At 35.9% G+C, this 13,719-nt stretch overlaps 1 protein-coding gene across 13 annotated transcripts in view; it reads right to left on the reverse strand.

Moving 5' to 3' along the window:
- Positions 1-13,719, reverse strand: part of INPP4B (inositol polyphosphate-4-phosphatase type II B) — a 291,651-nt gene that overhangs the window by 63,860 nt on the left and 214,072 nt on the right. For all 13 annotated transcript variants that reach the window (XM_039338942.1, XM_039338941.1, XM_039338936.1 and 10 more), the window contains 2 exons: positions 12,661-12,796; positions 1,075-1,247 (listed from right to left, as the gene is read on the reverse strand). In XM_039338942.1, coding sequence (XP_039194876.1) covers positions 1,075-1,247; positions 12,661-12,796 — 309 coding nt within the window. The remainder of the gene's footprint in view (positions 1-1,074; positions 1,248-12,660; positions 12,797-13,719) is intronic.

Consider the following 13,719-nt stretch of genomic DNA (forward strand, 5'->3'; position numbering starts at 1 on the left):
CTTTGGGAATGCACAAACAGGTGATTTTTAAACAAAGAACCACTTTTGCGAGATTGGCAGTTTTATAAAATCTGAAGTGTCAGGTTTCAATGATGCTGCTGAAAGCTGATCTCAGCTATTGTGAGATGAGAATAGGCTGAAAAGCTTCATGTTTACATAGCATAAGCACTGCCATTTGGATTTGTGACTATATAGACAAAACAAACTGTTCCTTGCTTAGACAGTGATAGTGGAATACAACTAATTATTATAAAATCATTTTAAATCCTTAATGTTATTTTATGATAATTTTAATATGGACCATTAAATTATAATTGAATATAATTATTGAAGTGACTTACAATTTTTATAATTCCTTCAGGAGGGCTAAGTTGCAGATATTATAGACAAATTATTTCTATACGTGGCTACATTTTCTAGCAGGGTTGAAGTGTTCAATCTTATTGGCACAATAATGTCCTCTGTAGTTTTCTCTAAGTAACTATTTACGTGATTTGTTTGTTCACTATTTATTTATTTGGCTTATAAATCATCATGAAAAAGAAATAAGGGAGCTTCTTGAAGTAAATAAACACTTTCAATATTGCAGAACATAGCCAGAGAAAGCCATAAAAATGTGAGTATTAGATTCAGATGAATTGGCAAAAAAAGAGCATTTTATAATAAATACCAATCTTGTGTCTGAATATCTGAAATATGTGGTACGCTTTCCATATGACTAACACTTTGCCAGTAAAATACTTTTCCAATGAGTATAGCTCATAAGCAGGCACTCAGGGTTATATATATCAATGGACAGTGAACTATCAATGGAGAGCAGAAGGAACATGTCATTGAAAAGACTGAACTTTTTGATGTGTTGTACTACAATTTTCAAATTTTCCAACAAACTTGCTGACTGAAGATAATGAGAGTTGTAATTCAACACAATGATATGAAACCAAGTTGAAGAAGGATGCTCCAGAGTTACGAAGATATTCTTTGTTGTCCTTAAAGTTGGTTCAATGAAAGTTTACATGATTTACATTTATTATTTTTCAATAAAACAAAGGATTATCAAAAGAAAACACCTACTGCTTGACTGAAGACTATATCTCTTCTTAGTGTCAACATTAAACATTGTGGCAAACAACATGCAAGCTCCTGAAGCAGAACAAAAGACATTGATTGCTTTGCCCTTGTCACCACTTCTCCAATACAGTCGTTCAGTGTAACTATTAGAGGATACAGTTGTTCATACCAGTCATCTGTAACAAATAAGGAATAATGACAGTGACCATCAAAGTAGAATTGAAATATATAAGAACATATGTAACTATCATAACTCATTCATGTACATGATTTAAGGTTATGTGCCTGATTATGTATGTAACTTACTAGATAGTCTTCTGCTCTTATTATACCACTAAAGAAACAAGATAAACTGTAGTTTATTATAACCTAAATACATATTCAGAATTTAATTGAGGTCAATGACTTAAATTAACTTCTCTAAGAAAGCAATCTGACACCAAACCCATGGAAAAAAACTCAAAAATTAATTTTATGCCTATTTGGTTGAGAAAAATATTTCCTGTTTGTCAAGTGTAAGTAGCACTAAATATTGGTATTCTTTAGTAATTTCATGTGGATATGCTGTACATGTGGCTATCTGAAACTATTTGCATAATTTGGAAATTTAATACTTCTGATATATTTATTTCAGAAAAAAACATGAACGGAATAGATTTCCTCAATCTGGCAATAGCCTTAGAAATTGTTATAATTTTCATTCCAATATTCATTTAAAAAAAATCACCAAAATTTGCTTTTTGACTATTTTATAAGAATGTGTACTATACTTAATAATATTTTCAGTTTCAAATATATCCCCATTTTTATCCTCAAAAGATGAAGAGGAAATAAAGAATAAAACAGAAAATGGTCATCTTTCTTTCTCAGTCCCTTTACTGGGTTGTAAGCATTGTTATTACAGATACTATATTTAACTTGTCATGGAACACACTGTACCATTTGTGATGGCATTATCTAATGAGTTTAAAACAAGACCATAAAAATGTTCTGTATCTTCCTACTCTATATTGTCAGGTGAACCTCCCCCCACCCAGGTGAAAAGGATTAAAAGATTAATAGAGTTGAAGTAAAATAATTCATTCTCATTAAATATTAAAAGCCACTTTGTTACTCACTAGTGCTCCCTTAGTATTTGAAAAATGCATCAGTTTGAAAGGACTTGCTCTGCCTTAGTGATATCATCACATATCAAATCATATCTACATATCATTTTGTCATGCATTCCATCCTCTCTCTTAACTCCAGTAAATTGCAGTTCACGACTGATCTATTAAGTATTAAGTTCACTTCCATTTATTTTCATGCTTTCATGTTGTAGCCAGATCTGTTTGTCTGTATAGCTCCAAGCTGTCACATCATTTCATGTGATGTCTGCCTATATACAATCTTGTGAGTATTCAAAAAAATGCTAGAATCTAGAAAACATAAATGATACAAAAACAGCCCAACAATTGCAAAAAAAAAAAAAAAAAGCAACAGAAGAGAACTATTACTAACATGATAGAACTAGACAAGTATCTGCGATGGACATGATGGAGATTTGTTAAATATTATCCACTATTATATAGTAAATAGACATGTGACATGCAAAACTTTGAAAAATACTTGAATATTATAAAAGCTCAAGTTCAACAAAAATGTTTTTAATTAAACCGTAACAGTAGATAAAAATAAAAAAGCAATTTAAGAACTGAAACTGAACAGAACTCCAGGACTTAATGGTACCTTTAAAATATACAGTACTTACTTATTTATTAAACTCTAGGTTGCATGATTCCATGATTCTGGGTGGCTTCATATTCACAATAGCTATAAAATTGGCAATAAAACCCAGAGTACCTGGAAGGAGCAGCAACCAAGAATCTTGTCCCACACCAGAGACAAGAACAGACAAAATTCCTATACAATCATATTAACGTAGAAGTGACAGGAAAACCACCAGATATTTAAATATTGAGCTATTTAAATTGATATTTAACTAATTATTGCAATTATACAATAACTGCTATGAACAGAAGATAAGCATGCCTTTTTCTTTTGGACATAAGATATATTCTTGTGACAGCTTCTTAAAATAAAAGCTTGTTTAGTGTCTAAAGATGGATGCTATCCAAAAGTGTAACTATGTATCCATCAACTTCATGTCCCTGACAAAATGTTCCACAAGCATAAATTCTACACATTATAGATTGCTACCTGAAAATAAAAAAAATCCAATCAAAATAATCCATGTTAGATAACAGCAGTTGCCGTTTTCTCAGAGATCGTTATTTCATATCTCATAGGTGACTGCAGGTTACAGCTGAATGGCCATATTTTTATCAATGTAAATATTTGAATTACAATTTCAAAAATTTGACAATTTATTGGAATGTTCCAGCATTACAATGTTGTATTTTCAATATATTTTTACACTTTAAGAGAATATGATGAAAAACATATTCTGAATTTATAATGTAAAACACTTGTGAAAGGCTAAAATCTAAAATGTAAAATATAATTGATGAATTACTTCACAAATTAGAAAACATTACCTTAATTCTTAAGAACAGATGAAAAAACTGCAGTGAAACTACTGCAATGAAACTAGGGAATTGAGAATTCTTTTATGATAGAAATGTAGTTTTTAAAATGTTTACTGGCTGTATAAATTAATAGTAATTTCACTAGCAGTACCCTTTCGACATCTTCACATTTGGTGTGATTTTCTATGGCACCACTTCTGGTGTGGTGTTGGTGCACAATAATGCTAGCCTGTGCACCACTAGACTCACACAAGAACTTTTGAAGCAGTTCCATTGGGATGTTTTTGATTCCCCCCCCCCATAGCCCAGATTTGGTGCTGAGCGATTACTACTAAGGAATTTCAAACCTTGTAAGATGTTATGACAAGTGCCTCAATTTGAATGGTGGTTATGTTGAAAAGTAATGTAATGTTGTAGCTTTCTAAGGTGTATAATAAAAGTTCTGTATCTGCAAGTGCCTGTCACTGATAACCAAATGGAGGTTTATTTCCGAATTGCCCTCATGCTATACTTGTTTCTAACTGTATCCATCAAACCTTTATTAAATCATTATTATGGTCTTTGGACAAGAAAGATATATGGTACTGTATATTTGGTTTTCCTAGGAAGTTAAAACACAGACAAAAACAAGAACCTTGGGGTTATTGTGGTATTTTCACAATGTTAGAAAAATAGAATTGACTGTCAACAAAAAAATTATAGTGGCCTCTTTGCCAAGGCATTATGAATATTTATATTTCAGGAATCCTAGCTGGTTTGAAGTAATAGTTATGAGAGTTATCAATAAATATGCATGATGAACTCTAATTAGAACTACAGAATCATAAAGGAGGATACAGAGGTTCACCTGCTGAGAAATTTGCTGATTTTTCTGGAAGACAAAATTGCTCAGCTTCGTTCCCAGTTGATGCCAGTGTGGTAGAGAGACCTGGGGCAGATCCTGCCCTGTTATCTGGGAATTGTTTGACTCTGTTGCTCCTGAGGAAGTGTACAGGTTCTTAGGGAGTATGCATGCAAGCATCTGTGTTTTAGACCCATGCCCCTCCAGGTTTGTGAAAGCTTCCTGGGAAGTGACATGTGGGTGCTTCCCTGCAGTAGAGAGTAGTGCCCTAGCATTTTAAGGACACTGTTGTCCTCTCTGTTCTTAAGAAGCTGCTGGATTCCACTCTGTCGGATAATTTCCAACTTGTCTAAAATCTTCCCTTTTGGGGGAAGGTTGTTGAGTAGGTGCTCCAGAGGTTTCTGGATGAAACGAATTTTCTAGAACCTTACCAGTCAGTATTCAGGACTGGATATGGAATGGAAATGGCATTGGTCGTGCTTTTTGATGATTTCTGGTGGGAGCAGGAAGTAGTAGTGCATCCATCCTTACTCTACTTGACTTCTTGGTGGTCCAGAAGGATACCCTTATCCATGGTATCCTTCTGGACAGGCTTTGAGAGTTAAGAGTGGGGGGGACTCTGTGCTGTCCTGATTCACTTCCTTCCTCTATGGCCGACTTTAGCTGGTGTTGATAGGAGGTGAGAAATCCAGCCCTTGTCCACTGCTTTGTGGGGGTCTCTCTTGGTACTCTCTCTGCTTCTGTTTAATATCTATATGAAGCTGCTGGGTGAGATCATCCATCAGCATGGATTGATATATCATCAATATGCTGATGATATTCAGCTATCTCAGCCCATCATGAGTTAAGTAATGCTGTGACCTCCTTCTCACTATGCCTGGAGGTTGTTAGGGGCTGGATGGGGAGCAATGGGCTGAAACTAAACCCTGGCAAGACTAAGTGACTCTGATTCTGGAGTTCTTTAGTCCATGGATGATTGCCACTTTGGTTTTGGATGGGGTGGCACTGCCCCAAACAGACTCAATGCCTAATCTGGGGGTCCTCCTGGACTCATGACTCCTATTAGAGGAACAGGTGGCAGTCATGGTCAGGAGGGCCCTTGAGCAACTGCACCTTGTGTTCCAGTTACATCCTTTCCTGGACCAACAATCCCTATTCATGGTCACTCACACTTTAGTCACCTCCTGACTTGACTATTGCAATGCATTCTACATGGGGATGCCCTTGAAAAGCATCTGGAAGCTCCAGTTAGTTCAAAATGGAGCAGCCTGAAAGGTTTTGTGCAGACCTCGGCGTGCACATGTCACTTTTCCTGAGGGAGCTGCATTGGTTGCCAATTTGCTTCTGGGTGCAATTCAAGATGCTGGTTGTCACCTTCAAAGCCTGGCTTGGGACCGGGTTATCTGAGGGACTGTCTCTTGCCAGTCACATCCACCTGACCCACCAGAGCAGGAAGGCAAGGAATGTTGCAAGTTCCATCCCTAAGAAGGTACATATGGCAGGACACAGAAGAAGGGCCTTGTCCATCCTTCTCCTTCCCTTTGGAATATCATCCCTTCAGAAATTAGATTGGCCCCCACTTTGACATTCTTTTGTAAGGCCCTTAAGACTTGAGATTGGCAGCAGGCTTGGAGAACTCTGAGTGGACAGAGCCCATCAAATGGCTCATTTGATTGTGTGCTGTTGCTGGGAGCTGGTAGGTTTATTGTTCTTTATTTTTTATTTTATTTTACTTTCTATACTGTGTTTTTATTGCTTGTAAGCTGCCAATAGTCACTGTGAGCGAGTAGGTTGTCATATACATTTCCCAAATAAAACAAACAAACAAACAAACAAATAGATAAAGTTATAAGGGATGTGGATTTTTCTAATCCAACACCCTGCCTAGGGCAGGAATCCTGCTACTATCCAAGACAAAGGGTTGTCCAATTGTTGCATGAAAATGTTCAGTGATGTCCATGAACCAAGAGGCATGCATTAAAGTATAACTATCCAAAATGCTGTATATTGACATATTATGCTGTATGTCAATAACATCTAAAAGAAATTAGCACGTATGCAACATCATCAACTGATAACAAATCTCTTTGATAAAGGAAGTTGGTTTCATAAACAGTTTATGAGACAGGGTAGAAATAGAGCCAAAAGTTAAGAAATAAAATTTCACTGTTAATTTAATAAATACAGTATCAATAGTTATTTGCAAATGGCTTTTCAAAAAACAAAGCAAATTAGGAGATTGATTTGATTTAGTAGTCATGAAAAAAGTAAGCTTTTTGTTAAAGTTTTATGCCATTTATCCATTCTGTTTGTTCATGTCATAAACTGAGTGTGTGTGTGGATAACAAATATAATCAATCCTATCAATACATTCCCTTTATACTGGAAATTTGTGAGTATTGTATATATGTGTATATGTGTGAACACACACACATGTATTTCTGTGCATAGTGCACAAGGACATTTTTTTTTAAAAAGAGGGATATAAAATCTATGAATTCCAACTTTCAAGTACAAGCACAAACATTGTATTATTGCTTTATAAAAAACCTTCTTCTTTAAAAGGAATATTTTGTACCCAGTTTATTCTACAATGAAATCATAATGCTGATGACACCATAGATGGTTACTATGGAAACTGATCTGAAATCCAGCTTAAAGGATACTCATCAAATTATAAAAAAAATAAATGTGAATATATGTTTCTCATTTAAATTTGGCAATCTAGGGAAATTTTAATGCAAAAGAGCTATAAACTAAAGACAGAACTAAACAAAATTGTTCCACAAACAAACATACATAACTATCAAAGGATTCTCTTATGAGGTAAGAAACATTCAAGGAGGATAAAAGGATTAGAAATATTAAGACAAAGAAATAGTAATAGTAATAATAATAATAATATATAGCCAAGATATTGTTATGGAGTTTGGCTTGGACAAATGTGCCACACTTACTATCAAACGAGGAATAGTGAAAACTGAAGGAATCAAGATGCCCCACGAAAATAACATTAAGAGTCTGGATGAGGAAGATTATTACAAATACTTGGGTATCCTTCAAGCTGACAACATCGAACACACTGAAGTCAAGAAAAAGATTAGAGGTGAATACATCAAGAGAGTGAAGAAGATCTTAAAGTCCAAACTCAATGGAGGAAATACCATAAAGGCAATCAACACCTGGGCAATCCCAGTCATTAGGTACACAGCTGGAATAGTGGACTGGACTCAAGCAGAACTAAAAGCAATGGATAGGCAGACCAGAAAAATAATGACAATGAATCATGCCCTTCATCCACGCAGTGACATTGACAGACTTATCTACCAAGGCAAATAGGTGGGCGTGGAATGCTACAAGTACATCAGATGGTTGAAGAAGAAAAAATGGCTTTGGAAGAATATCTGAAGAACAATGATGAAGATGCACTGAAATTAGTATATCAGGAAGGCTTACTGGCTACTGGAGAGACCAAACTGGCCTACAAGAAAGACCAAATGAAGAACAGAATAGAGGCATGGGAAGACAAAGCACTACATGGCCAATACATGAAAAAAATAGCTGGGAAAGCAGATAATAATAAAACCTGGCAATGGCTAAGAGCAGGAAAATTGAAGAAAGAGCCCGAGGGACTAATTCTGGCTGCACAAGACCAAGCCTTAAGGACAAATGCATACAAAGTCAAAATTGAGAAGACAGCAACAGACAGTAAGTGCCGCCTATGCAAAGAAGCTGAAGAAACAGTGGACCACTTGGTAAGCTGTTGCAAGAAGATTGCACAGACTGACTACAAGCAGCGGCATGACAAAGTAGCAACAATGGTGCATTGGAAGATCTGCAAAAAATATCATTTGCCTGTAAGCAAAAACTGGTGGGATCATAAAATAGAGAAAGTCATAGAAAATGATAAAATTAAACTGCTCTGGGACTTCAGAATTCAAACAGACAAGCACCTGCAACATAACACCCCAGACTTAACAATTGTCGATAAGAAAGACAAAAAAGTCTGGATAGTGGACGTGGCAGTGCCTGGAGATAGCAGAATAGAAGAGAAAGAACTGGAGAAGATAACAAAATACAAAGACCTACAAATAGAAATAGAAAGACTGTGGCAAAAGCAAGCAAGGGTAGTACCAATAGTCATAGGCTCCTTGGGTGCAATCCCAAAACAACTGGAGCACCACTTGAACACCATTGGCATTGACAAAATTCGCTATTAGTCAATTGCAAAAGGCAGCCTTATTAGGAACTGCTTCCATCCTGCGACGATATCTGTAATACCATCAAACATCCACATCTGCCTATCCCAGGTCCTGGGTAAGGATTCGATAGGTAGACAAAATGCCAAATCCAGTCTGAACATCTGGCTGACTGTGCACTGATCAATAATAATAATAATAATAATAAAAAGTTGGAAGGGACCTTGGAGATCATCTGGTCCAACCCCCTGCTCAGGCAAGAAACCCTGGCCTATACCATTTCAGACAAATGGCCGTCCAGTCTCTTCTTAAAAACCTCCAGTGCTGGAGCATTCATCACTTCTGGAGGCAGGCTGTTCCACTGGTTAATTGTTCTAACTGTCAGGAAGTTTCTCCTTAGTTCTCGGTTGCTTCTCTCCTTGATTAATTTCCGCCCATTGCTTCTTGTCCTGCCTTCAGGCGCCTTGGAAAATAGCTTCACTCCCTCTTCTTTGTGGCAGCCCCTGAGATACTGGAACACTGCTATCATGTCCCCCCTCGTCCTTCTCTTCATTAAACTACACATACCCAATTCCAGCAGCCGTTCCTTATATGCTTTAGCCTCCAGTCCCCTAATCATCTTTGTTGCTCTTCTCTGTACTCTTTCTAGAGTCTCAATATCTTTTTTACATCGTGGTGACCAAAACTGGATGCAGTATTCCAAGTGTGGCCTTACCAAGGCATTGTAAAGTGGTATTATCACGTGATCTTGATTCTATCCCTCTGTTAATGCAGCCTAGCACTATGTTGGCCTTTTTGGCAGCTGCAGCTCACTGCTGGCTCATATTTAAGTGATTGTCCACTAGGACTCTAAGGTCTCACAGTTACTATCACTGAAACTATCAAGAAAATAAAATAGTAAATATAACTGAAAATAATTTACTCCCATTCCTACTGGCAAAAACCTCTTGCCTCCTCATACCGCTTCACGCATTGTCTTTTGCCTTTTATATGTTCTCTTTTTTCCCTTTTGGAAAAGCCCATCATATGTTTATCAGCCATCTCCTTCTTCTCAATTGTTTATACTATATAATTGATTTATGATGAGATCAATATTCATTCTTTCTACATGATCAAATCAGCTATATATTTTTCTTTCATAATTGTCATTCACATTTGTATTCAGTCCACATTCACTCATTTTTAATGATCTCACTTATTTTATCACACATACTTAAATAACCTATTCCCATAGCATTTATTGTACTTTTATGTTTCACAGACATTGCTAACGCACACGTCTGTATGTTAAATGGATAGAAGCACGTATAGTCATTTTCCCAGCAGACATGATAGTACCCACTACTTTTCTACTTGTCATATTTCTTGACAAAAGTAACAATCTTGATTTTTGATAATTAATTTAGCTATACATATTATTTACTGAGTTGTACAATCTAATACACATGTATTAAACAACCAAGGGAATATTTTATTTCTTTGTACTTCCTGTTGAATCATTTGCAAGGCTGATGTTTTTCATTAATATTTTTAAGTATGTTTAAGAACTAGAATTTTGTGATAAGCAAAGTAAAATACAGAGTGTAGACATTTTGTATTATTTTATTCTTTTTCATATATTGCTAAATATTCATAATATAATATAAAATTAATGTGAAAGTTATTTATCTGGAGACATGGTATTCTATATTATGTTGTATCCCCCTAGCTGCTTCAGCAGATATGAATAAAATCCTTTTATTCCCAATTGTGGGAGAAAGACCTTCTTCCCCAGTTTGTATGAAAAATGCAGAAAAGTCCAAATGTGAATAATAATTACATGTAACTGTTTCACTCTGGTAGAAACAAAAACTTGCCTGGCACTTTTATTGCTATTGCAGATGCATTAATTGATTTTCATGAGGAGGATTTTACTAAGTATTTATGATTGTTACAATCCCTGTTTATAATCCCAGCATACCATCAAGGCAATCACAGAAACATCAGCAGAGGAACTTTGAAATAATTCATTATCACTTATTAAAAAATGTAACATTTCTTTGAAAAAAAAAACTTTGCACATCCCAAACCAAAATATTCATCAGTCAAGCTCATAATCAAATGGGATAGGGTGAAATGGTAGAAAGCTGATTTCTTTCGCAAATATGTTTAATAGGTCTCACAGTTGTCATTTTGCAAGAGTTTTATGGAGGAAAACAGGAGTCTTGGACATAATGGTCTGGAATAAATATCCAGATGCTTTAATGCAGCAGTCTCCAACTGTTGCTGGGGGCAGGGGAGAGCGCATCCAACTCACGCAAGAGAGAAGCCTTTGGGGCGTGGTCTCGTGCTTCTTCAGGCTTCTCATGCCAAAAGCTTTTGCAAAGGGACTGAAGGCCTGAAGCAGTGCAAGATCCCTCTCCCGAAGCCTTTTGTGCATTTGCAAAAGCTTTGGTGAGGAGAAGAAAAGCCTTTGGGGGCACGGCCTCATGTTCCTTCAGACCGACCAAGGCTGCCTGGCGGTCCAAAAGAGGATCAGTTGTCCTGCACAGGCAGCCTCATGGAGTCAACAAAGCTGAGCAGGGAGCGCTTGTTCCACTCAGTTTTTGCTCTCATCGCTCTGCTTTGGGAGCATCAGGAGCAGGTGGCTTGGCTGCTTGCCTGGGGAGAGGGAGAGGGGAACCAGGCCTCCACTCACAGAAGAGAGAAACCTTTCGGGTGCTGCTTGCGCAAGTGGAGCTGCATGTGTCTGCCAGCCCACCACTCGTGCGGCCTGGTTCCAAATAGGGCGTGTCCTGATAGTGGGCCACGGCCCGGAGGTTGGGAACTCCTGTTTTAATGTGTTCCTGACTTTTTTCATTATAGAATGCATTCAACTCATCTTTTACCAAGGTAACTTAGAGTCTAATATAAATATATAAATCTTAAATGATGACACAAAAGAGATATTTGCTTATAACATGACTGTTCCAAATAAACAATCATAATTTAGTGGTACCTGCAGATTATGGATGCCAGCTCTTTAAAAAGCTGCTCAATAAAATCAAGTATTTTGTGGTCATATATCAGGTATCAGCAATTAATTAGTCATGCAATTTTATCTATAAAGCTAATTGGACCAAAGCATTTATGCTTATATTAATAGTGTTATATAGCATGCCACTAACTTTGCACCTCTGACATTCTAATCTGTATTCCCTGAGACCTATTGTCTATTTCACAAACCAATCTTTCTCTTTTGGTTTTACTGTCAATATGTTTCTAGAGCTGTTAATTTTCTTCATGACTCTTACGTTTCTTCACTATTTCAACTGTAAATTCTGGCTATGAGCAATTATGTTATTGCTTTTCAGGCTCCTTTCCTTCCATTTAAAAGCCATCCATTCATGCATTCCTTCATATTCTTCAGTTTATCATTTTCAGTTCATTAGTTTCAATATCACACTATTATATTATTTCATTTCAATTTTTCACTCCTTTTCTCATATCTTTTGTCATACCTTTTCTCACATTTTAAACTAGCTATTCCCTTTTTATTAGGAAAATTCTTTTCAAGAATTGGAATCCATCTTTCTTAATTTCTTAGTTAATACAGAAAAAATATTAATCTTCTAAAACCTTACATTGGACTATACTCCATGGAATTAAGAGGGGGACATACTTCAGAATAAGTTATAAATTATGATATTAGAAATAGTAGCTGCGATAATACAGAGGCCAGTTCCTCAAGTCTTCATGCCCTTTTTATAGTTCTGAAATTTAATTATCCTTTCCACTGGTCACTAATTTTGAGAAGTTTCAGAACTATTATCCCAATGTTTAATCATAATACTAATACCTTTATTTTGAAAACAGCATGCAGTTTACTGAGAGGAGATAAGTGTCAAATTCATAACTTCAAGCAATATCAGATTATGCTACCAATTCATAATCTGATAAATAGCCTTTTAATGTAAAAGGTGAAGAACTAGACTGTCAGCACTATCTGATTTTACCATTTTATTTTATTTTTCTTTTGCAACAATAAAAATGCATTCCTTACCACTTATGTGAGATGTTGATGAAGGTTCTTTCTCATTTTCCTTACTGATGCTGGGAGTGTTCTTCTTTTCAAGCAATCTGTCCACCATTGCAATAATGCAGTTTAAACTCTTCCCTACATTGGCCCACACCCTATCCTGAAAAAAATATCAGTATCATTACTCAGTATTAACAGTTGCATGAAAAAGTATAATTGCTTAGTTTATAGTGGTATATTATAGAACAAGTGAAATGAAAGAAATATACCAAAGAACAGAGTCCCCCATTTAATCAATCTTAAATAGATCTTTACTGCTATTTTTAAATAATTCTAGAATAAAAATATTACATAATTTAAGATGGTGCTATAGAGTAAGAACAGGGAAAGCTGGGGGTGGAGTTAAACACATCACAATTTAGAGTCCTTGCATTGCCATAAGACATTCAAGTCTAGTCTCCCTTGAATTCCACTGACCTTTATCTAGTACCAAATTAGTGTTAAACTTTAGTTGATCAGATTCTTGTGGATAGACTTGAATAAATCTTCCATGCTTCAACCTTACAAATGATCCTGATTCTTTGTGTCTATACTGATATATTAATATACATTAGTACTGTATTAAAGCATTTTGGCATAGATCTTCTTGAGTTCAGCTTTTACAAGTTTAAGTTAAATTATGTAAGTTGTTTCCTATATCCTTATGCAGTTCCAATCATTCATTACAAGATTACACTGGAATCATAAACATGATCTCTTTTTAGACAATTGTAACTTTCCTCAAATTGAACTACATGTGCATAACAAACTTATAGAACTGACCACAAAGCTTTACTCAATACTAAACATTTCTGTGTGAACATGGTATTTTATGCATGCATACACATTTTGCTTATGTGAATATACACACATAATCGCACGCGTGCACACACACACACAACAATTGTTTTCTAGGAGCTTACAGCTAAAATTACAAAAGGCAATTAGAATTTTACAAGCCCAATAAACATATTTATCCCATTTTCAGGTAAGCAAAGAATACAGTTTTAATGCCTGGAAATGAGATGTGACAGATTTTAACTG

Source organism: Crotalus tigris, unplaced genomic scaffold, assembly GCF_016545835.1.
Source record: "Crotalus tigris isolate CLP2741 ecotype Arizona unplaced genomic scaffold, ASM1654583v1 scf7180000017725.2566008, whole genome shotgun sequence".
Taxonomy (NCBI): Eukaryota; Metazoa; Chordata; class Lepidosauria; order Squamata; family Viperidae; genus Crotalus; species Crotalus tigris.